This window comes from Aristolochia californica, unplaced genomic scaffold (genome assembly GCF_029961685.1).
Source record: "Aristolochia californica isolate CCGP_79_NKW_82.1479 unplaced genomic scaffold, dmAriCali1.0.hap1 SCAF_12, whole genome shotgun sequence".
NCBI classification, from domain to species: domain Eukaryota; kingdom Viridiplantae; phylum Streptophyta; class Magnoliopsida; order Piperales; family Aristolochiaceae; genus Aristolochia; species Aristolochia californica.
This window is the reverse complement of record NW_027181793.1, coordinates 27459405-27482172: the sequence shown is the minus strand read 5'-3', so window position 1 is coordinate 27482172 and position 22768 is coordinate 27459405. Positions and strand designations below refer to the sequence as shown.

At 37.1% G+C, this 22768-nt stretch overlaps 3 protein-coding genes and 1 non-coding gene across 5 annotated transcripts; 2 read left to right on the top strand and 2 right to left on the bottom strand.

The window, feature by feature from the left end:
• Window positions 1-278: 278 nt before the first annotated feature.
• On the bottom strand, window positions 279-352 carry TRNAT-AGU (transfer RNA threonine (anticodon AGU)). Its single transcript has one exon. It is a non-coding gene; the product is annotated as a tRNA-Thr (tRNA).
• Window positions 353-2407: 2055 nt separating this feature from the next.
• Window positions 2408-3801, top strand: LOC137945551 (probable CCR4-associated factor 1 homolog 7). Its single transcript, XM_068791486.1, has 2 exons — window positions 2408-2597; window positions 2732-3801. The coding sequence occupies exon 2, from the start codon at window positions 2856-2858 to the stop codon at window positions 3678-3680; it is 825 nt and encodes a 274-aa protein (XP_068647587.1). The 5' UTR covers window positions 2408-2597; window positions 2732-2855; the 3' UTR covers window positions 3681-3801.
• Window positions 3802-8918: 5117 nt separating this feature from the next.
• Window positions 8919-12372, bottom strand: LOC137945959 (bet1-like SNARE 1-1). The gene is made up of 5 exons (XM_068792074.1): window positions 12291-12372; window positions 11002-11149; window positions 9491-9547; window positions 9309-9368; window positions 8919-9172 (listed from the first exon to the last, which is right to left on the bottom strand). The coding sequence occupies exons 1-5, from the start codon at window positions 12335-12337 to the stop codon at window positions 9083-9085; spliced, it is 402 nt and encodes a 133-aa protein (XP_068648175.1). The 5' UTR covers window positions 12338-12372; the 3' UTR covers window positions 8919-9082.
• Window positions 12373-13430: 1058 nt separating this feature from the next.
• LOC137945736 (uncharacterized) lies at window positions 13431-22641 on the top strand. 2 transcript variants are annotated; one of them, XM_068791733.1, is made up of 9 exons: window positions 13431-13573; window positions 14532-14612; window positions 14940-15028; window positions 16456-16519; window positions 16745-16822; window positions 20671-20747; window positions 21427-21493; window positions 21578-21685; window positions 22235-22641. In XM_068791733.1, exons 2-9 carry the CDS (start codon window positions 14541-14543, stop codon window positions 22262-22264), a joined length of 585 nt encoding a protein of 194 aa, XP_068647834.1. In that variant the 5' UTR covers window positions 13431-13573; window positions 14532-14540; the 3' UTR covers window positions 22265-22641. The 2 variants fall into 2 exon arrangements, with proteins under 2 accessions (XP_068647834.1, XP_068647833.1); XM_068791732.1 differs by having other exon boundaries at window positions 13432-13573; window positions 14521-14612.
• The last annotated feature ends 127 nt before the right edge of the window (window positions 22642-22768 follow it).

The following is a 22768-nucleotide window of genomic DNA, read 5'->3' as shown; positions in this document are numbered from 1 at the left end:
GCTCATAGTTATTGTAAACAAATCAAGGAAAAAGAAAAACAAGGTGATTTCTTGTTGCTTTTGGATTTCTTCTCTTGTTTCTTCTTAACGATTTTATTCTCTTATATTATACCGTTGCCTTTAACGAAGCTTATGGGGGCTGGCTGGCTTTTTTTGTTTAAGCAACTCCAGTGCACTTTGGAGAATTAATAAGATTAGCAACAGAGGTGCTTGTCATTGCTGTCAAGTGTCAATTCAAGGGGAAGACGAATAGAACCATAAAAAAAATGAAATTTGATTGCTTTCATTGAGAGTTGAACTCAAGACCTCCCGCTTACTAAACGGGTGCTCTAACCAACTGAGCTATGAAAGCATTAGTTGATGCACTAAAATTAACATTATACATCATCAGTAGTAATCGACGTCCTCACTATGAAAGCTACCACTGCATTTGGATCCCCTTCTTCGATAATGGCCTACTTGTGATTTTTTTTATTTTCTATAATAAAATAAATATAATAGAGAACATAACCAATTTGAAGGTTAGATTTACGAGCTCACCCAAGTTATATTATTAGTGGGTCCCATGTCACATCATATTTTGGGAACCTTTGTACCACCTACGGACCCCACAATTGTCCTTGACACATCAGGTGGGTCATCATTCGATTTTACACATTGGATTCAGGGGACACCGTCCTACCACCGGTTTTGTCTACTCCTTGTGTGAATCTTAACGATTTAGTCCACAATGACGCTTTGGAGTGGGGCCCAGAAGATACCAACCACATGACATCGTGTGATTAATCCTATTCCAAAATGACACCTGCGTCGCTTTCCTAACCCTAACCACTGACTCACCATAGAAAATCGGCAAAAAAGAAATCGAGAGAGGAGAGGATTTTAGCCCGAAGAATAAATCCGGATAGAGAAGGAAATCCGAATTCAAATGGGAGTGGAAATGAAAGAGTTTCCAAATAAGAGAGGAAATCGGGATTCACTGACTAATCAATCCCATTGACACATCGTTTGCTTCATTTGACCCTCTCGGTAAGTGCCTGCTCTATGCTCTTTGTTCTCTCCTCTTGGCTATGTTGCTCTGCCCACCGTGATTTTCTATTCTGTTGTTTTTTTGTTTCTTTTTTTGCTCTCAATCTCCCCCACTTCACTGCTCGGTTTCTGCTCCCTCGGGTTAGTATCTCTGTCAGTCACACATGCTTTGGTTTTTGGATCTGAGATGAATAATAGGGGAGGTAAACGATAAGCCAGAAGAGAATGTTATTTCACTTGTTCGAGACATCTTCACGAAGAACGCGCATTTAAATCCTCTTCCAATATAAAATACAAAAGAAAGAGAAATGAAACTGGTGCCTATCGCAGAATGGTACTGGTCCAAGAGTATTTCATTAAAAAGCTCTGGATTTCATGAGCTGCGACTCCATGTCCTGCGCACTTTTCTGCGCCATTCCTGTCACATGATGAACTTAAAACCCGAATCAAAGGATCAAGTACACAAGTATAAGCCAAAAGAACAGATAGAATCGAGGCGGAGCAGAAGAATTCTATATAAAATTAACCTTATTTTGTTTATTTTAATCCCTGAGCAACGAAGAAGGTTTCATTGACCGACAATAAAGATAATTTTATCAATTTCCTCACATATGTAAGCAAAAATATACGTCATATATACGATGATTTATTTTAAATAATGTTTAGTTAAAATTTAATTAATATTTTTACAGATTTTATAATGTTTTATGTTATTTATAATTTTTACTAAATTTATCATAATTTAAATTCTATTTTAAAATATTATTACTTATTTATTTACTATCTAATTGATGATCAACATTTCTAGAAAGAGAACGCACTATATCGTAAATTCAGTTACACGCGATCCTTCGCCGGCCGAGACGCTCCAAATTATCATCGAGTCAACTATGCACCGACTCAACCCGCACCACGTCGCCGGGTAAACCGGCCTAATGGGACCTACTATCAATGATTTTTCATGCAATGAAGAAGTTGTCACATTATTAATGATCAGGGTGAGAAGCGCGTGAGAATCCTCTTTTGTCTTCCTTTTGGTTTTTTTACTCCAAATCCATTAGTGGGCGGATGCATTATTTGAGAGTAATTATCACGGACCAATTATTTTTTCCTAGAATTTAATGGATTTATTAATACATTATATTTTAGTCATAACTTGTATTATTTCATATATATTATTTTTTATTTCAATATTTTCTGAATTATATGTACGTAGGTTGAAAAGATTATTACGGGCTTCTCGTATTAAATCTGTGTTATGGCAGTGTCTGCCTTTACATTTTCTTTTCTCTTTCTTCTTTAAATTTCCTTCATTTTATGCTTTTTCCTTTTTCCTCTTTCGTTTCCTGAAGCGATAAGAGGCAAAGCAGGGAAGGGCACAACGAAATTTTCTGCCATTTTGATATTTTGTTTTTTAAAATTGTCTGCGGCTTTTCTCGAAGCCATTTTAGGTGGAAGTAAAATCCCATTTCTCCTCCTCTCTTCTTTCTTCCCTACCTCATAAAAAAACGCCCTAATCCTCTCTTCGTCTGTTAAACGTCAGGGGATAGATATCTCGGTTCTTTCAGGTCAGATCTCTAATCTTCCTCTCCTCTCTGGCCTCCATTTTGTGTTCGCCTTTGTTCGAACCTTCTGTTTGCAGGTAGGATCTGGCTTTTTCCTGGGTTTATTTCTCATTTTGGGCGTGTTCGTCTTGACGCAGATCTGGTTGATTTCGGCGCGTTGTCAGCAGATCTGGTCGTGGGTTGGGTCATCGGTGGCGTATGTTTTGTTCGTACGACTACTGGTGAAGCCAGGGTTCGGATTACTCTGCTTGGCATACAAAAATGTCGATGTTGCCTAAAGGGGACTCGATTCAAATCAGGGAGGTATGGAATAGCAATCTTGAGGAGGAATTTGCTTTGATCCGTGAGATCGTGGACGATTACCCCTACATCGCGATGGATACCGAGTTTCCGGGCATTGTTCTTCGCCCTGTTGGAAATTTCAAGAACAGCACTGATTATCACTACCAGACCCTCAAGGCAAATGTGGATTTGCTGAAACTGATTCAGCTGGGGCTTACTTTTTCAGACGAGCAAGGGAATCTCCCTACCTGTGGGACCGACAAGTTCTGTATCTGGCAGTTCAACTTCCGCGAGTTTAACGTGAGCGAGGACGTCTTTGCGAATGATTCCATCGAGCTTTTGCGTCAGTGTGGTATAGATTTCAAGAAAAACAATGAAGAGGGGATTGACGCAAACAGATTTGGAGAGCTTTTGATGTCTTCAGGGATTGTTTTGAACGATCTGATCTACTGGGTAACTTTCCATAGCGGCTACGACTTCGGTTACTTGCTTAAGCTTTTGACCTGCCAGAATCTCCCGGATACACAGGCCGGCTTCTTTAATCTGATAAAAATGTATTTCCCGATTGTTTACGATATAAAACATCTGATGAAGTTCTGCAACAGTCTTCATGGAGGACTGAACAAACTCGCGGAGCTGTTGGATGTGGAGAGAATTGGGATTTGCCACCAGGCTGGGTCCGACAGCTTGCTTACATCTTGTACATTCAGGAAGTTGAAAGAGTCTTTCTTCAATGGCCAAACCGAGAGATATTCAGGTGTCTTGTATGGTTTAGGTGTTGAGAATGGACAGAATACTCATTGAGAATAAAATAATTGGAAGAAAAAAAGTTTGTTTCACTACATGTGGGTTTCAACTCCCCTCTGGCTATGTACACCTTTGGTAAAAAGATCGTGTTATAATTATGAATTTCCTCTTTCTTCGATTTCCTTTTTCTGAATTCTTCTGTGCAGATTTACAAGATGGCATGTGTTCGTTGTCATAAGTTGATAAAACCTAATATGGAGATTACATATCCATGAAACAGTTATGAGTTGAGATGTACTGAAAAAAAAATTTACATGCTGAAAAGAAAAGAAAAAAAAAACTAGAGCCTCTAGAACAGTTTTGAGTGGAAGTCATTCACATGATGTGAACGGGCCCTACTTAGGAGCGCAATAATTTTTTGTTTCAGCAAATTCCAACCCAGCAGCTACAGCTTCATCAGTCACAGAAAATTAGGTGGCGCTTCAAAGTTTGCGTTTCTATTGACTGTCAATCAATAAAATATCATTTCTTTCATGTTATCTTTTTTTTTTTTTTCTTTTTTTCTTTTTTTTACGGTTATACAAGGATCGGTATTTTCTAGGAACATTGCTAGTTCTGGTATCCAGGGGTCATGGTAATTAGAGTATTATAAGCTTGAGAACGTGGTTTTGGTGAGCCTGTTAAGCACACTTTAAAACCACTCGGTGAACAGACTGAAACTGCTTCATTTGATTGCTTTCAAGGTATGTCATATTCTTTTCCTTTCACACCCCCCCACCCCCCCTACATTTTTATTTGTTTTGTGTAACTTGGGTTATATTCTTTCCTGCTTTGTCTGCAGACTTCTTGAAAATATTTTCATGTCTTTCTGCTAATTATTTTCTTTTAATGACTTTCAGCGTTTTGCAAAATTGGTTATTCATCTTGCTTCACTTTGGATATTAGTTGTTCATATTGTTGTGCATATGAGATGCGACAGCCTGAATTTCTTTGTTTTATATGATGTAATTTCTTTGTCTTTCCCTGTTTTCCATGATCTATTGCATGAAAATAAGCCTAAAAATTATTGTGTTGACATTCTCTGTTAGCTTGGTTCAATTGTTTACAGCTTTGATGAGGCAGCTTGGGTTTGGGTCTTCCCAAACTTATGCTGTAAGAGCTATTTCTGAACATATGGATCTACTTTTATGTTGTTATGTGGGAAGTTGGTTTATAATTGTACCTGTCTGAGACTTTATGTTGCAAATATTGTAACATGTTGAGTAAGGAAGCAATTTGGGAAGGTTGGTCCGTTATTTAACTTGAGTAAAATGTAACGTGCAAATATTACAACATGTTGACTAGAGAATCTATTTGTGATTTGAGATGTCAGGCATATTGTATTTCTCCGTGTTAATTAAGCTCAAACTGTTGGTTTTTGGTGTTTCACGAGTGGAGGGAAATATATATATAGTTGTGAGGCCTTGAAGCACATTCTGTGGTTGACGGGGAACATGGTATCTTACTGGGTTCTTGAGAAACCCAGTTCTTTTGGTCACTTTGTAAGCATTTCTTACTGGCTTTCTTGCACCCTTATATAGCTCATTGAGGTTTTGTTGGAACTCTGTAGAAAATTTTGGCTTTTCATGAATGTTAGTACTAGATGAGCAGGAAGTGATCACCCTTCTATTTTACAAAGATGGTTCTTCATTGGTAGCAAAAAAGTCCAGGAAGATTGGCAGTTGCCACATGTGCTTCTGTAGCTCTTCATTTACTCGGACCATTATCTAAGTCTTACTCAACTTTTTTTTTTTTTTGTGGGGGGGGGGGGGGGGGGGCTATTCATCATAACAAGACATTATAGTGTTAACCAGAGAATCTGGAGCAGGGTTGGTGTGCGGACATGACTTGGTGCTTTGAAAGTCGCGAAGTTAGTCAACATAGGCTTAAGCATTATTTGTAGTGCACAAATGAAAATGTGATTTCAACTGAGGACATGTTACACCTGGATTTTTTTTTGGGCTCTTTTTTTTTGGGCTCTATTCTCATAAGTGTTTGGGAGGGTGTGATAAGTGCTACTTGCTGGATGGCTAGTTAATAAGATTAGCATATTGACAAAGGTGTTAAGACTGGCTTCTTTTACAGATACAAATGTTGGTGGCCAAGAAATGTTGGGATTATTGTATAGCCAAAACAAGATACACACAGCTAGAACTGAAAAATATTAGTGGATGCTTAGAATTGCATGAATTGCTTCACTGAGCAGGGGTATAGACAATGTTGGTTTTATGGATCAATCAGCATTGGAGGAAGAACTTTTACCAAAAAAAAAGAACTGCAGGAAGAACAGCAATAATGAGAAAATGACTGTTGAACAGTTTAACAATAGAGCTTATTAACAAGTGTGATATGGAAGAAGAAGAGCACTGGTTGCAGCACTGGATGCGACTTGGGCTGGTTGCTTGAGCATCTGGTGGGTGAGTAAAGGCATATCAGTTTGGGCTTGGAATTAATGGGGGAGAAGCCTCCTTCTAACTTGGGCTAGCCATTTTGGCATGTTATGACCTAATTTAGACACTGTATCTGAGTTTATCTAAGTTTGGGCCTGAGTTTGTTTCCCATGTTTCAAGCTGGGTTATTTGTACTGAGGACCTGGATGCAGAGGGGGTCTTCAAGGGTCTGGGTGTAAAGGCCGGAGTATACATGGGCATGGTTCAAGTTTGTTTGTTAAACATCCAGTGAGCAAATAGTGTGATTTTTGTTTGGTTGGAAAGATCGTGGTTGGGAAGAAACTTTCTTAAGGTTGGTTAGTGATTATGGGGTGGTTCTGGACCAAATTTTAACAACATGAATGTATGGTCACTGTTGGTTTCTGGCCTTCACGCCTTGCTTTAATAAATTCATCACCGTTTTAAAAAAAATATTTGTTAGCTTGGGGTATTCAAGGTCTGACTATGAGAGGGCTATGATTGCTCAGGGCTCAGTTTGGTTTGTCAAACATTCAGTGAGCAAATAGTATTTATATTTGTTTGGATTTGGAAAGATCATGTGTTTATTGGTCTAGGGAAAAATATTTCTACAATGGATAGTGATTTCCTGATGGTTCTTGACCAAACTTTAACAGCATGTATGTGGAGAAACTATAGATTCTACCTTCCAGGCCCTTGTCTAATGAAGTGAAAACCTAGTATAAAAAAATTTGATTGTTGAGTGTTAAAAAATGTCTCGTGTTTCTTAGTTAGGAAGAGATTTCCTACGTTTTTTAGTTATTGTAAGAGGTGGTTCAAAACTCTAAAATCAACTGCTAGCATGCATAGAAATCTAATGTTTTCTGGTTTTCAGAAAAGTCTATGTAGAGAAGACTCTGAGAGCAGGCATAAGTACAGTGAGACTAGCATTCATGTCTTTACACTGAGAGGCCATTGAGCTGAGGTGTGAAATAACAAGATTGCAGTAGGAAACTACTATCGATTTGAATTTTTAGAATACATATATATGTTCTCTCATTGAAAAAGGTTTTATTTCCATGATTCTCCTTAACATTATGAAGGACTCCTCCAAGTACTATTGACTTTATGGAAGATATTTGCTCCTCTCCCACTGGGAGGGATTTAAATGAAATATGGGTATTTATAAAAGAAGTTTTTCATTTATTAACTTTGAAAGTAAAATACTTGTATTAGTTTCATAATTCTTAATTATTCATAAAACTGCAAGAAAACTTGTTGAAACTTGGAAGGGATTGATGATTTGGCAAAAGGACTTTGCTAACTCATGGTGGCATAAAAAAGGCAAGGTATTAGAAATGAAGAAGCAGTCTTAAATTTCCATAGCTCAAATTACCTTTCAAACTTTTGGATCCGAAGACTCCTGTACATAAATGAGATAAGTTTCTGTAACTATTACAAGATAGCTCAGGTGTATTCTTTTTATTTCATTTTTTTTTAAGGTTATCACATACACATGCTGCATCCTTTCCTAGTAAAACTATAAACCCTATGTCTGCCTATAAAGTAAGTTGACATGTTAACACACTTCAATAATATTTAATTAACATGAAAGTTAATTACTCATATTTATGGGATAAATGTATAAGAAGAAAATTTCCTAAATCCTTTTATTTCAAAGTTGATATACAATTTAAAATCAAGTGTACTTAACTTTGATGGACTTTATAGTCCATATTATACTCCTTTTTCCGAAGGGAAACAATCTTTGTTATGATATTCATACTGTATATTGCTAATTTTAGAAAAAATAAAACTCTCACACATTGAATTAAGAAATAAATACTTATTTGATATTAAGTTTTTTCAATAGAAATACTTTGCTCTGTAATTAAAATATAACTACCTTTCTTCAGTTAAAATCCCAGTTTTTTATATTGTAGTAATTATATGCTCCACTAAATTGTTTTTAATATCTGAAATCTAATCCTTAGAACATCTGTTGACTAAGATTGCAAATGCCAAATTGGGCATTACGTTAATGAAAGATTGCAAATGTTCAGAAGAGGGACCTCTACGGATTCTGTTCGAAACCTCCCAGCTTAAAAAACACACTTACAGATTACGTTTTAGATAGAGAATTCTCGTTGTCCTGTCATTCCATCCAATGTTATTAAAGTGGGAATGGATATTAATTTATCTAATGGCTCAGTTGAACCCAATTCCGTTAAGCGAGTCTATCATTGAACAAAATTTAATAACACATACAGGGATAGTCTCTGTTTGCGAATAATGGAGAACCTGACCACCCCCTTCGCTTGCTTCTCAGTTTTATGAATGTTGATGGATTTTGCAACTTTTCAACCAATTGAAAACTTTCTGGATTTTACAATTCAAAACATCGAATCCAATTGATCCCTGCCAGCTACTTGAACTTGTGCAAATGCTAATGCTATAACACTCTCCACTCGAGGTAAACCATGCTCTCCACTCCAGAGGACAAGAAGACAGAGGTGAGTGACTGAAGCAACAAACCCTCACAAAGACGCAGCTCAACCGCCGAAATTTGATTTTAAAAAAAGTTTAAACTAATTATAACATGATGACCTTCAAATGGTTGTGATCATTTTGAAAAATTAATTACGCGTCAAAGAATGAATATAACATTATAATACTGATAAGGGTGAATCTAACTACTATTTAATTCAACAAACTTCACATAATTGAAGATCAAGATGAGCTTGCAGTCAGCTTAATCGCAGTCATTATTCTTCTTCTTAGGCTTGGACTGGTCCGAGACAAAGCTGTGCTAACATGCAAGTCATTTTATCAAGCCCGTAAACTATTGATTGGTCAACCACAAAAAAGATACTGGGGCAATCAAGCAAATCCAATACATTGGTATGAACGTGCTGTATACATGGACCCACAAATTGATTCACATCGCGAGAGACTATACGTCATACAGCGTCAAACTAAAACGGTCATTAAGGCCAAAACGCAGTTCCCCCACAGTTCTCATTTACTTGAAGCTTACTTGGTCAAATAGTATATCAGAAGGAAGAGGACAACAAAGGATGTGACCAGCATTGCCATTCTTCGGCTTGATTTGGTCTCAAACACCTGAAACGTAATGAACAATTTGGTTGAAAACAATGACAGCAACAGCATTAAGAATTGTATGGATCCACACTCACTATTTGGCAGTAATCAAAAGAAAAAAGCACCAAACTAAAGAGTGGGATAGTCTCTCGCCTACCATCTTGAATCGATCCATGGTTCCTGAGAGAATTCCTCTTGATGCATCCATATCGTTGCCCTAATTCATTCGCAGCAAGTCAGTGAAGGATGGCCATTTAAGATAACAAGTCACTCATCAAGGCAGAACGATAGAGAAAAGAAAAGCGCAGCTATCATCAGAGAGTTTTAACAATTACATACCATGCGGTCTAGAACACGATTGTGGCTCTCAACTTCTTCATGTACATCACCTGTCAACTGTTCAAAAGACAAATACCCTTAAGAATACAGAGATTAGTAAAACAAACAATGGCTGCCACCGCATGCATATCATAAATAAGATAGATTGTAGATAAGCACCATCTGAAATGAAACTTTCAGTTTGACTAATCAAATCTAAGGAGCAAAATCAATAAAAGAATGATAAGTCTGATCAATGGCAAGGCTTTCAAAGAATCATTCCAAGAAGTAACAGTTCAAATAAACAAAGAAAGCCCTAATGTCAATGGTGCCCTACAGATAAAACTTCAGTTTTCCTCTGCTTCATTCTCGTTTCTTTTTAGGACAACTTATAAATCAAAAGATGATACAAGTAATACGAGTTGTATTTTAAGCTGTCAGTTAGGATAAAAAAATCACTTCTAAGAAATAAGAGACGAGTTAAGCAGCTTAGAGACATAGAATCCCAACCCGTGCCACAACAGAAACTTAGTAACATCAATATTGAAATAGCACAATTCATTCAGCATGTCTTACAAACACAGAACAAAAAAATGCTCTGAGGTTTTTGACCACTTGAAAAGATTTTTGGTTTTCATGTGCCTCATATCATAAGATCTTATGACAAAAACACAACATTAACTATTTCTTTTGCCTTGTTCTCCTCATTTAAGATCAGTAATGATTGACCTCCCACCCAAAATTTTGCCAAGTGGACTTCAACAAGCGTACTCTTAATTTCTTATCATTGTTCTTCTTTATAAAAACAATAATAAAAAATGTTTGTTTGGAGGGGAACATCACTATACACAAGCAAGTTGCACTCACTTTGATGTGGTAAATATCTTATCAGGGATACGGTGGTTCCTATTAATGGTAAGCAGTGTTTCTTCCCAAATGGTTAATGGAACTAGATAGTTAATGGGTTCTCAGACATAATCTTTCAAGGAATGAGATAACAATAAACCCAACATGCATATTCAAGATATTTTCTCCATTCACAATGTCTATTTACAGTAGTCTGATAGTTTCAGCCATCCCTATAGTTTCAAATCTTTTTCTTTTTACTTCTCTACAATTCTTTTTGCCAACGAGTTTCTTTTTTCTGTTTTTTTTTTTTTTTTTATAACACTACTTCAACAAGAGTTATAATTGTGAAGCAAGTTACCTACCCTTTACAGACTTTTCCATGTTCATGCACGAAGCTCAAGCACTGACACTGCAAAATCCTGATTAACAAAAACAGATTGGCTGGTGCAGTACTTTCCCTTTTAGGTTTGCTTGAATACAGCTCCAATCCAAATCTTAGACCAGGGAAACATGTCTTTAAATGATAGATGTTCAGTAAAGAAAAAATATCCTCATGCATGCATGTAGGGAATTTACATAGATACTTCATATGTTGGAAGTGAAAAATGAAGGAGAGGATGAGAAAGATAGCCTTTCTTGCCAACATATTATTTGTTACAGTTAGCATTTGTAAAGGCACTTACTCTTTTCAGTATATTGACTCTATCTTGCAGTCCATCCATTGCTCTATCATTATCAAGCTCATCAATCTCGTGAGAGTACGATGAAGTAGCCCTTATCCCTCCTTCTTCAATACCATCAAAAAGTGCAGCTCTGTTGCCGAGATACTCCCTGCACATGACAATGATCTTTAATCAAATCAGAAAGTAGTATTAAACAAGACAACATGAAAAGGTGACTTTCAGATTTACTGGCACATGGAGACTATAAACAAGTAGGCCAGAGCAATTTAAATAAGCGAATCTGATTCGATCAAATTAAGGAGCTGTTAATGCAAGTTTTAGTTTTAATGACCACTATCCGCAAGCAGTCACCGGCTTGTTTCAAAAGAGACTGGGAAAGACCAGTAAGTATGGAAAGTAGTACCCCTCAAGCGACTTTTTGTTCCAGTATTTGATAGAAGAATCAGATACAGGAGAGTAATATTTATCTTAGATTAAGAGTGTAAGCACAAAGCAGACAAAATTAAATGAGTACGACTGAGTCCATTTTAGATCTAAAAAACCAGTTACCATAAGGCTTACATGGTTTTGTTTACAACAGACATGAATATCTAGCAATAGTTTTGTTATCAGCACTGCAATGTTTAGTTGTAGCTGAATCGCTTGCTGAGTTAAAGCGAAACCTAGACTATTCATCCATAGAATTTCATTACAATTTTTGTTTCATTTTCTTCTTTTGAAAACATTTTAAACGCAAATCCAATTCCCACAATCAAACACAAAAAATTCTTCATCAACTTAAGCTCGCCAAATGGGCATAAGTATCTCAACCAAGACCAACTTTGACCGGGTAACTTCAACATCTTCCTTGTCGACCCCTAAAACTTAATCAGAAAGGACAAAAAAACTGCGTTCACAAAAGAATTCTCTTATCCGATCTGAACCTACATCTCCAAATCTCGCTATCAACTTCAAACACTAACCGACGATCTCTACGAGAAGATTCCAAGAATACTAATTCATCGCGTTCAACACATTTTTTGGCGAAGTGTAAGCATCCGGCACAAAGATACTCATCCAAAGACCGATCGGGAACCGAAATCGTAATTCTGTTTCTTATTTTCAATCCTAAGTAAATAATGCTTGGGCGAAAACCAAAAATATTATTCAAGAAACGGAAAAAAGTAGAGGCAACGTATAGAAAAACCAGGAAAGAATAGAAGAAGAAAGGAAACAAGATCGCCTTACGATCTATGAATACGAAAAGGAGAAAATGGCGGTTCATGAAGAAGTAAACAAATCTTACACACCTTCTTGCCGGGCTCTCGATTCCATGGCGGTTGCTGAGGAGCGACATGAGACCTGTGTACTCCTCCCGCAGCTGACCGACACAATACCTCCCTTGCCAGAACTCTCACTCGGAGGCATATATATATCTAGACCACATGGGGTCGAAGCCTCCCGGAGCCGACTAACTGAACCCCAGACGAGTCAAACGTTCCAAAGGCACGGCTCGGCTCGGTTGAGTTTCGGTACTCGGTGAGAACAGCCAAGGGCAGTTACATCTTTGGGACAAATGGCGCCTCAGTGATGCCAACTGTAGTCGAGTGAGTCCCCAACTCCTAACCGTTACTAGCAATTCTAAAAAGTATAAACTTAATATTTTTAATTGGGGATTTTAAACAGAATAAAACCGAGAGTGGATGACTGCACCAACCAAGGGTGAGAGAGTATTGGCTGGAAAATATGCGATTATCTTATTCTTCCCGGAGTCTGAAAGGGCCGATGCATTTCATGTACAATATTATTTCTATTTTTGGATAAATTTTAAGATTAAAACATGGTAATATGATTGGACACATATATTATATCAGCTAATACACATCAGATTTAAGGTCAGTTAATCAAATATTATTTTATTATTGAATAATTTTTTAAAATTAAAACATGTCAACTTGGTCGAAAGATTGGTAGGAAGAAGTAGACCTAAAAGAAATAATAAATATCTCTATCAATAGTATTTATTATATTGGCAAACAATAATATTAAATGTTGAGGGAACCAAAATAGCTGAAAGATTGAGCTTCTTTGAGGTAAATAAGAACCATGAGGGAATTGAGAAGAACAATCAGAGTAACCGGTATTTTTTGTAAAAAAAAAAATCTATGCTAGCGAATTAACTCACAAGTTAATAAGCCGAGTTTAGAAAATCTCAAGTTTGACTTATTATATTTAATAATTTTTTTTTCAAGTCTGAGCTCAAGTAAAAAGTGAACTGAGTCGAGCTCAAACGATTTGTGAGCCTGTTTGACCACTAATTGCTCCATGCCACTTCCAAGGGCGTGCGTTTGAGCTGTCTATGGGCTGAAAGCCACTTTTTTGGGCTATTTACTCCCTAACAGTCTGAACTAAAAAAGCCCACCGCTTCCGATTGTCTTGTCCGCAACCGAACCCTCGCAACCTTAACGATCCCGGATGAGAAAATCTGCGATTAGTCTCTAGTCAGTCTCGTCCTTTCTGTTCGAAGGTAGACGAATCGTTCCGTGATCAAGTGCAGGATCCTGCGCCGCTCTCCGATCACTACTATACAGCTGTAAGTGATCCCCGAAATAGCCTGTTCAGGTTTCTCAATTTCGAAAATTAAGATAATGGCGTCGATTTTTTATCCAACTTCAATATTCTGGCGATTGTTCCTACTGGATTTATAATTCTGAATTGAGAATTATGCTTGGTTGTGGAACTATTAGTACCCGGTTTGCAACGTGTTCGAGTATCCAACATTCTTGACAAACCTGATAAAATCTGTAGGTTGCTGCCACACTTTCATACATTGGTTTTGGGGCTCCGTGTCAAAGGTTTAATTGTTATTGATGCATTGAGAATGTTTCTTAATTTCTTTGATTCTGTTAACTGGTAAGACCTTTCCATGCGAAGCTGGTAATGTAACGAACATTTTGCAGATATAACTGACTACTACTAACTGGATGAGTCTCTTTTGCACTCGTGAAAAAAATCTAGAGCTTGTTGTGTTGGGTGATCATTTTATTCAGTGGTGTATGTTGCTAGGATGGTGTTTAGGTTGGACTATTTTCATTTTATATGGTACGTATATTATATTTTGGGTGTTGAGACGTCAGGGGAAGATGGTATTGTATTTGATATACGTCAGTTACTTAAACTGTTTTGCTTCAAATTTAGCGCCAGTATGGTGATTTCTATGTTCAGTTACTTCAATTTTTTCTTCGATGGTTGTGCTTCGGTGAAAGTTCTGCTGGAATATTCGGAGTTTTCTGAAATTTGAAAAGTTCTGGTATAAGCTGAAATGGCATCTGATACAATATTGTCCAAACTTTTGTATACCACTATCTAAAGGGCGTAAAAGTTTGGGCATCAGGCAAGCTCTTGCAGCTGACAATGCTGCATTACTGTCTCGACTGAGTGCTGTTCTCATTCCTGCTCACTCTAACAAAGCCCAGCTGCAGACATTATAAGATTACCTCATATTTATGGATTTAAGGAACTATCATAGTCATTTCTCAGCTGTTTTGTAGTGATAGAGAATGATTGGAGTTGGGAAGATAAAGCAGTACACGAATGTCCTTGACAAACCTCTCAGCAGAGGAAAACAGGAGGTAGTACTTCCTCTCTCTCTAAATGAATCGAGAAAAACTCAATACCACCTTAGAAGGTCTTTTACTTTTTCTAGAGTTCATTCTCCTCTCTGATGTTCTAAATCTTTTTCCTTCAAGTTTGTTAGGAAGAAAGAATACGGTGAAAGATGTATGGTAGATGTTGAATGTAGTCTTTCCAAGTTTATACTCATAATTAGGTTTTGGTTTTAAATTTGTTCACATGATGACTTTTATGACTCCCTACTGTGGTAAATGATTCAGAAATTCTGTTGCAGATGTTCTGAAGTCATTACAATAGAGTTTCATGCTTGCTATTTCTCATTGCAGGTTAGTTTGAGTGCATTTGCCTTCTTGTTTTCAGAGCTTGTGCAGTACAATCAGACTCAGGTAGACAACATTGCTGAGTTGGAGCGCAGGTGTGAGTTTGAAGCTCTTCTAACATTTAATTGTATTTATGCAAGTTTGATAATTCCATTAGTTGTTTTTAGAATTGATCAAAAGCAATTTTTTTCTTTAAAATCTCAAGAAGTTATGTCATAATGAAGAGGTAGATCAATATATGACTTTAATTTTAAAAAGTCCATGTGCCAACTTCTTCTTCTCCTTGCCAATAGCTCAGAGAAGAAGTAAGTAGGTGGTGTATTAGCTTCTTCTTTTTTCAAGGTTTTTAGTGTCAAAATTTGGATTTCTACCTGAGAAGATCCTTGCAACATACAAGTTTGTTGGTTTAAGAGGTCTTATCACTTCTTTTCCTGAGTTTTATTGAGCTAGTTAATTGATTGTGGTTGCTGATATCCTGGAACATTCCATCCGATGCCACATGGAATGTGATGAAGTTGCATCTTTGGTGCCTCTTGAAAGTATTGAAGTATTCAATAAATGGTGTATTTTATTTCCAAAAGACTTGGTCTAGAAGGTGTCGCTGCTGCCTGAATCAAACACTTTAACTAACTCTTAAATCATTGACTGTCTAGTTAAGTGTCAAGGGAATGATCTGCAGAAAAGGGGAAAGAGGTATTATTTCTTATAGATATTGACAAAGGATTCAAATTGCTCTGGATTTTTCTGGTATGGAAAAATTTTATTGGTAATTATGATGCTTATAAATGATGTAAATTTGATAAAAGAGAGAGAAGAAAGAGAGGAAAGAAGAAAGAGAATAATGTGATGAGAGAGAAAGCTGTGATGTGCAGCAGTCTCATTAGGGTAAAAAGATCGAACCCTAACCACTTTTATTAAGTTATTAAGCATAACATTACTAAAGACAAATATACCCATCATCACTTATGCATGTACAATAGTCTGTATAATGACCAGACAATTACAGATGTGTCCCTTCTAAAGCACCACTTTCCCCTTAATAATCACTGTTTTCCTATGAACTTCAATAAATAATTTATTATTTATTTATTATCACATGTCATAATGGTGTAAAATATTCACCAATATTCATGTAATCATTTAGGATGATTTGATACTTTGAAGTTTGAAATTGGTTCTGGAGACCTTTCTGGAGGCTCTATCAGGTTTTCTTCTGGTACTGATGGCAGCTAAACACTTGCCTGTGGTTCCATGAACACATCGAAGTCTTGGTTAGCAACTATGTGGTTTTCACATGGACCTAATTAGCCATGTCCCATCCATTTATTTTTCTAAATTGCTTGGTTGAGATTTTGATTTTGGTAGCTTCAGTTTTTCTGTCCTTCTTAGGATTAAGAAAATTTCTTCCATTCAGATTTGTTATTTAAAACTTTTGTTTTTTCTCTGAAGTGGCATGGATTTTGGAGCCTTCTGATAATTTATCCTGCGTAGTAGAGTTTTAACTTTCTTGGAGATGGAGCAGGCTTGAAGATGCAGGCTATGCTGTTGGTGCAAGAGTTCTTGAACTTCTTTGTCACAGAGATAAGGTACTGTTCTTCTTCTTCTGTACATATAAAGTGAGCCAGTCTGACCTAGGTCTGTGCTCCTGTAAAATGGACCACACGTTAATGTTATAAGTTTTCACTTGGGTGAACCAATAGACCCTGTGGTAAACTTCATCCTATATTGATAAGCCTGAGCTTTTACAATAGGAATGGGTCCTCAAAGATGGATCTGTTGTGGTTAGTGATTCTTTCAGTATTATGCCGCAGGGAAATCGAAGAGAAACAAGACTGCTGGGAATTTTATCCTTTGTACATAGCACTGTCTGGAAAGTGCTATTTGGGAAGGTAGTCAGTTCTTCTTTTCTTTGGTTTGACAGAAGCTCCTGTCTCAACTTCTTAAGTTTCGATCAAATTTTCATATTTATCATAAAGATGACTAAACTGAGTTTCTGCTTCCAAATACACATATCGATGTGGTTTTCTCATTTGACTAGATTGAACATCTTACTCAAATATAATTATCAAAGTAGCAAGAATTCTCAGGCTGAAAATTTTCTAAACAAGGATAGAGTGGATCAGACATATGAATTATTGATTTTATAGGTGTTGTAATTTGAAATTATCTTGTTGCAGGTCACTTCTCTTTCAGTAAATTTTACTTATTTCTCAAAAAAAAAAAAAAAGTAGGAATCTTACAGGCAATCTTCTTCTGTTTTTACCATCTAAAGCCCTACTTTTATTTCCTTCAATTTGAATTGAAAATTTTTGCTTGGACTTAATTGCAACTAAGAATTTTTTCTTCCTGAAAATAGATACTTTTGAAACCGCACTGATATTTATGACCATCTTTGAAATTGGAGAGAATGGATTAGAGGAGGCTGACCTAATAATGGAGTTTTAGCAAATGATAGAACAAAACGGTGGACTCATGTAGCTGAACCTGAACTAGTTGCTGTTAATGCTGAGGATGTTCTATTTACACACTTCTTCAAAAAAAAAAAAAAAATTCTGAAGATGTGTAACAGAGTTAACTTCAGGTAGTAGCATTTGGAAAAATTGGGCTTGAATCATGCAAAACTGAACATTCACTAGATGCATGTTTTAAATCTAGGATATGTGCCTGGGGCCTTTTGCTAGTGCTGGTGTTGAATCAATTGAAACTATATAATATTGACTTTTTGCGAATAATACTTTAACTGTCAATCCTTTCATTTGTTCATGACAGTCTGCATTTTTTTCAGCTCTTTTCAATCTTGGGATGTCAAATTTAAGCCCTATTTTTCATTTCCCTGAGTTCCATCTCTTGTCACTCTTAGGTGTGATGATATATTTTAGTGTGCCAGCTTATGAGTTGGATGATAACACAACAAATTGTTGTACTAATGCTTCATCTATCTTCTCTTTGCTGTTATGCAATGGCTGCATGTAGGGCTACAATTTTTCTTCCGATACCTGTCAAGTGTTCGTTGTCACTGAAACACTAAGCTTCAAGCTTGGGTTTGGTACTAATGTTTCAGATCCATTTCGCTAAAAGAAAAGAGGAGAAAAAGTAATACTATGAACAAAGGTTTTGGAATCTGATTAATCTGACTATGGATCCAATGTGACTGTGACTGTGAAGCAAAGTTGAACTTTATGAACTAGCACACTTGCCACAAAATGAACTCCTGCAATTTTATTTTATTTTTAATAATTCTGCTATAGCTAAGGAACAAAAGAAACAAAGAAAAACCTACAAAAAAATAAGGAGAAAAAAAGGGTGAAAGCCTGGAGAATAACATAATAATTCAACTGTATAAAGCTACTTGCACAAGATGATCAGATTTCTCACAACGGTTGTTGTTGAAGGGTCCATTTTTTGCAATAGAGTCAGCCAAGTGCAACGCTTCTTTAGGAATGTGTCCCAAGTGAATGAGCTGCAGTATCTAAAAATTTTCATCTAAGTACTGGTGGGGCTGTGCTAAGGTGGGTGAACAATGAGTAACCTAGGTATAGACAACTGTGAAGCCCCTCTCCACCGTCAATGGCTCAGTGATAGCAATTAGTGACCACAACAAAGACAAAGTACACGAGGTGAGATCATCATACCATTGCCCATGATAGTGCCCCCACCTTCCTCTAGGCTTAGAGAACCATGATATAAGATGCCGGAACAATGAGTAACCTAGGTATAGACAACTGTGAAGCCCCTCTCCACCGTCAATGGCTCAGTGATAGCAATTAGTGACCACAACAAAGACAAAGTACACGAGGTGAGATCATCATACCATTGCCCATGATAGTGCCCCCACCTTCCTCTAGGCTTAGAGAACCATGATATAAGATGCCGGAACATAGAAAACTTGCCAGCCAGCTAAGATGTCATTGAGGTCCACAAGAAAAAGATTTTTTGTTAAAAGTATATATTACCTCTTCCCACATTTGTACTAGTTCAGCCTTACGTAATTCAATACTGAGTCTTGTCTTGGGTGGCCCAAAATCTTAGATAACTTGGTCACAATGGATCAATTCTGCTGAGTGCCCTGGCAACATAGATCTTTCATCTTGTCCAAGTATTCCCAAAATCTAAGTTGAGTTGCCTGAGGCATGACTCAACCAGGTGAGATGTACAACCAAGTTCCTTGGGATGTCAGCAAGTGATAAACGATTGAGGGATCTTCTTGATTTATTCGTTGCCAGTTTATCAGCTGAAGGAAGAAATTAGGAAGAGAAATAGACAGACAGCTGGAGGTAGTGTTGCCTGATGTCACCGCAGTTGTAAAAAACTGTAAAAAGGGCAGTCTATAGGCTCCTTATGACTGCTATGCTTGCATTGACAATTGTCAATTTGCATCCCCCTTTAAATAGCTGGTCCATAGAATTTTTAAGAGTGGGTAATCTTGGAAGGAAGATTGATTTTTCATGGGAGGGATCTAGGACAGCAGTTGGGCTCACCTTATCAAGTGGGCACATGATAGAGAGAGCACATGATGAAGTCCCTACATATACTTCAATTCCGCACTCTATTTCAAGTTGAAATCTAGTTGCTTGGCCAATTTGGGCATGAACTCTGATCTTTTGACTAAGCTTGAGCTTGAGTATGCTGATGGCTTTTGAGAGGCTTGAGGTGTGGCTAGCAATGAGATAGGGAGGTATCCCATCATCCTCATGTTATCTATGTTTTAACCTGTCAATTTTCCTTTACTTGCCAACTTTTAAGCCACATCTCCAAGCCATTTAATCTGTGAAAGTTGTAGTTTGACCCTTCTGAATTGTGTGGCTCGTCTCCCCAACCTGCTTTCTGGTGGGTTCAATTCTAGAGGTAACAGAGACTGTAGGGAAGGAAATAAATGAAATAGTCGGTGTGCCAGCTGAAGTTTATTTTTTTAAAGTTGTTCCACTAGCCAGATTGATGAGATACCTTGCCTGGTGCAAGCCACCCTTCAAATCTTTCAAAAATGGGGTGGTTGAGGCTTTGGCTCAATAGCCTCCTGAGGAGATTTCCAGTGTCAGGAAGAATGGTGTGGATTGGACGTTTTGCTGAATAGTTACATGAAGACAGCTCTAGTATGAGATCTTAGGTTCAAGTCCACCAGGGTATGGGGTCCAAATTTCAAAAATGAAAAAAAATTGGGATCCAAAAAGGTTTTTGGGAGCAGTTGATGAAGAGGAGGAACCAATACATGGAAGGAAGGAGATCATATGGGAAACCATTTTGTGGAACATGCACATCAATCAAGGAAAGACTTGGACTGATTAATCCTTTAGCAACATATTGTAAATTCCATTAGCTGGTTAAGGAAAGGACTTGCTAATCATAGATTTTACTTATTTCAGACTTTCTCAAAACAAATGGATACTACTGAAAAGAAGCTACGAGATTTACTCACTAGAGACTTTCTAAGCTTGAACTCTACTACCAAAATACTTTTTGACTGATTTTTAATACGAGCAGCTACTAAATGAGGATCTTTGCTGGCATCTCAAAAGAAAAAAGATACTAGAAATATGATAATTGACCTGCTTTCTTTTCCTTGAACATGACTATTCTTAGCATCTGTCTTCTTTATCCTTTGCTTCAGGTGTGTGGAATAAAATAAAGTTGATCATGCAATCTAATTTGTCTTGTATTTGATTTTTCCTTCATGGAGTTATTATGTGTGATCATCCACGTTTAGCCATCTGGTCATTCTTTCTTTATTTTTTACTAGTAGGTGGCAGACTCACTTGAGAAAGGGACTGAACATGAAGATGAATACATGATCAGTGAGAAGGAACTTTTGGTGAACCGGTACACTCGAATTGCATTATTGAAGAGCATCTTCTGGAATTTTACTACTGGAGTGCATTCTATTACTCAATTGCCTCTGTGTCGTGGGTTTTCTTGTTCTTCTACTAGCTTTCAATACATAGCACCATCATATCAAATTAAGAAACTAAGAGTACCTTTTCATGTGATGTACTGGTACTTGGTTTCTGGACTCTGATTTGCATACCATGAAACTAATTTGGCATGTGTCAATGAACTTGTTGTCTATGAAGACTATGAGAAAGATGCTAGTTTGCTAGATAGCAGTGGTACTATGCATGGTTAGTCACAGAAGTTAACCTACCTGATTTAGCTAGGCAAGCCAAGAAAGCAACTATCTTATGCATGCTTATTTAGTGTTTTACTTGTCTGGTATATACCTAACCCACGTAGCATACTGCCATCAATTTTTTCTATACATGAAATACAACATTCACTTCCTGATTTAGCTAGGCAAGCCAATAAAGAAACTATCTTATGCATGCTCATTTCATGTTTTACTTATATGGTATATGCCTAACTCACCAAGTGTGCAGCCATCAATTTAAGCTGTACGTAAAATACAACAATGGCCTAAGTCGATGGAAAGCTACTTGAAAATCACATTCATTGATGACTACTTGTCAGATTAATACTTTCTTCTTTTCTTATTTCTGTGCAGATTTATTTCCATACCAAAAGACATGGGTACATTTAATTGTGGGGCATTTGTGGCTGGGATTGTGAGGGTTAGTGTGACTCCTTATTGGTTTTCTTGCAATTGTATTCAAGTGTCTGCTGAAACTGAAACCTTTTTCTTGATTGTTGTGAAGGGTGTGTTAGACAGTGCTGGTTTTCCTGCTGTTGTGACAGCTCATTTTGTGCCCATGGAGGGCCAGCAAAGACCTCGGACAACCATCTTGATTAAATTTGCTGAAGAGGTTACATCTTTCTCTCTTTTCTCTATTTAGAAGCTTTATTAGGGCTGCCTATTTACTAGCACTAAATGTTTCCCAAACTTTTGGGAAATGATCCTCTTTCCTCAACATAAATGGTTTGATGCTCTGTAGAACTCAAATGACATTCTTGACCTATTTTAGACAGGGAGGGTAGAGGATAGTCAGATGGGCATTCAATTATTTTATTCAATGAACTAAATATGTAAATAAATCATGCTTGTATATATATGCAATATCTCATAGTTATCACATGCTTGATGTCTACTAGCTCATTATTGACCATGTGATTATCTGGAAATAATTGAACAATTGCATAAATAGTTATAAATTTGTTATCTCTGAGTGAGGAGAATTTTGAGCCTATAAACTATTTTTGACGGATCCAGGACTCTGAATTCTCATTCCTCTGTGCTTTTCCATACAGCTACACCTATATTCCGCAACCCTTGTCTTTCATTCCGCAACCCTTGTCTTTCTCTTAATGGTCATTAGTGAAAGTAAAGTGAAGTTTTAACTTGGTGCATATTTCAGGTGCTCCGCAGGGAAGCAAGGCTAGGTTGACACTACGATAAAAATCTAAGAGTTATTTGCAACCCTGGAGTGAGTACCTCTCACCACACATATCAAGGTTCAGCGCCTTCTCATTTCTAGGAGGTGCTTTGTCTAATCTTGTTTCCATTGCTACGGTGAGTGATGGAATGGAGTCTGTTTTATCTAAGATTTGACTGTGAGGAATTTGAATTTGTAACTCGTGAAGCATCCCCTGCTTTGCTTCTCTTTTGAGCCGATTGACCAGCAGATTGTAGTAGTGGTTATCAATGTATTATTGACATTCACCATCTGACATGGGTGATTAAATGTTAGAGCCTGTGTCCAGGCTTTGTGTTTAGGTATTAGCTGTTGAGTACTTCATGTTAAAACTCAGTTCATTAGGTGGTTATCAGACTGGCAGGGTGGATCCATATGCTTTGGTCGTACTTATGTTCATACTCATTTTTTATAGAAATAAAAATTGTACATGTAACAACATTAAATTAGAAGATTTATATTAGGGTGAACTGTTTT

Excerpts from the sequence above, each read along its gene's own strand:
- LOC137945551 (XM_068791486.1), top strand. The coding sequence starts at position 2,856 with ATGTCGATGTTGCCTAAAGGGGACTCGATTCAAATCAGGGAGGTATGG.
- LOC137945959 (XM_068792074.1), bottom strand. The coding sequence starts at position 12,337 with ATGTCGCTCCTCAGCAACCGCCATGGAATCGAGAGCCCGGCAAGAAG. Across the intron at positions 11,150-12,290 it reads ATCGAGAGCCCGGCAAGAAG|GGAGTATCTCGGCAACAGAG; the intron begins GTGTGTAAGATT and ends TGTCATGTGCAG. Across the intron at positions 9,548-11,001 it reads GAGTCAATATACTGAAAAGA|TTGACAGGTGATGTACATGA; the intron begins GTAAGTGCCTTT and ends TCTTTTGAACAG.
- LOC137945736 (XM_068791733.1), top strand. The coding sequence starts at position 14,541 with ATGATTGGAGTTGGGAAGATAAAGCAGTACACGAATGTCCTTGACAAA. Across the intron at positions 14,613-14,939 it reads TCAGCAGAGGAAAACAGGAG|GTTAGTTTGAGTGCATTTGC; the intron begins GTAGTACTTCCT and ends TTCTCATTGCAG. Across the intron at positions 15,029-16,455 it reads ATTGCTGAGTTGGAGCGCAG|GCTTGAAGATGCAGGCTATG; the intron begins GTGTGAGTTTGA and ends GAGATGGAGCAG.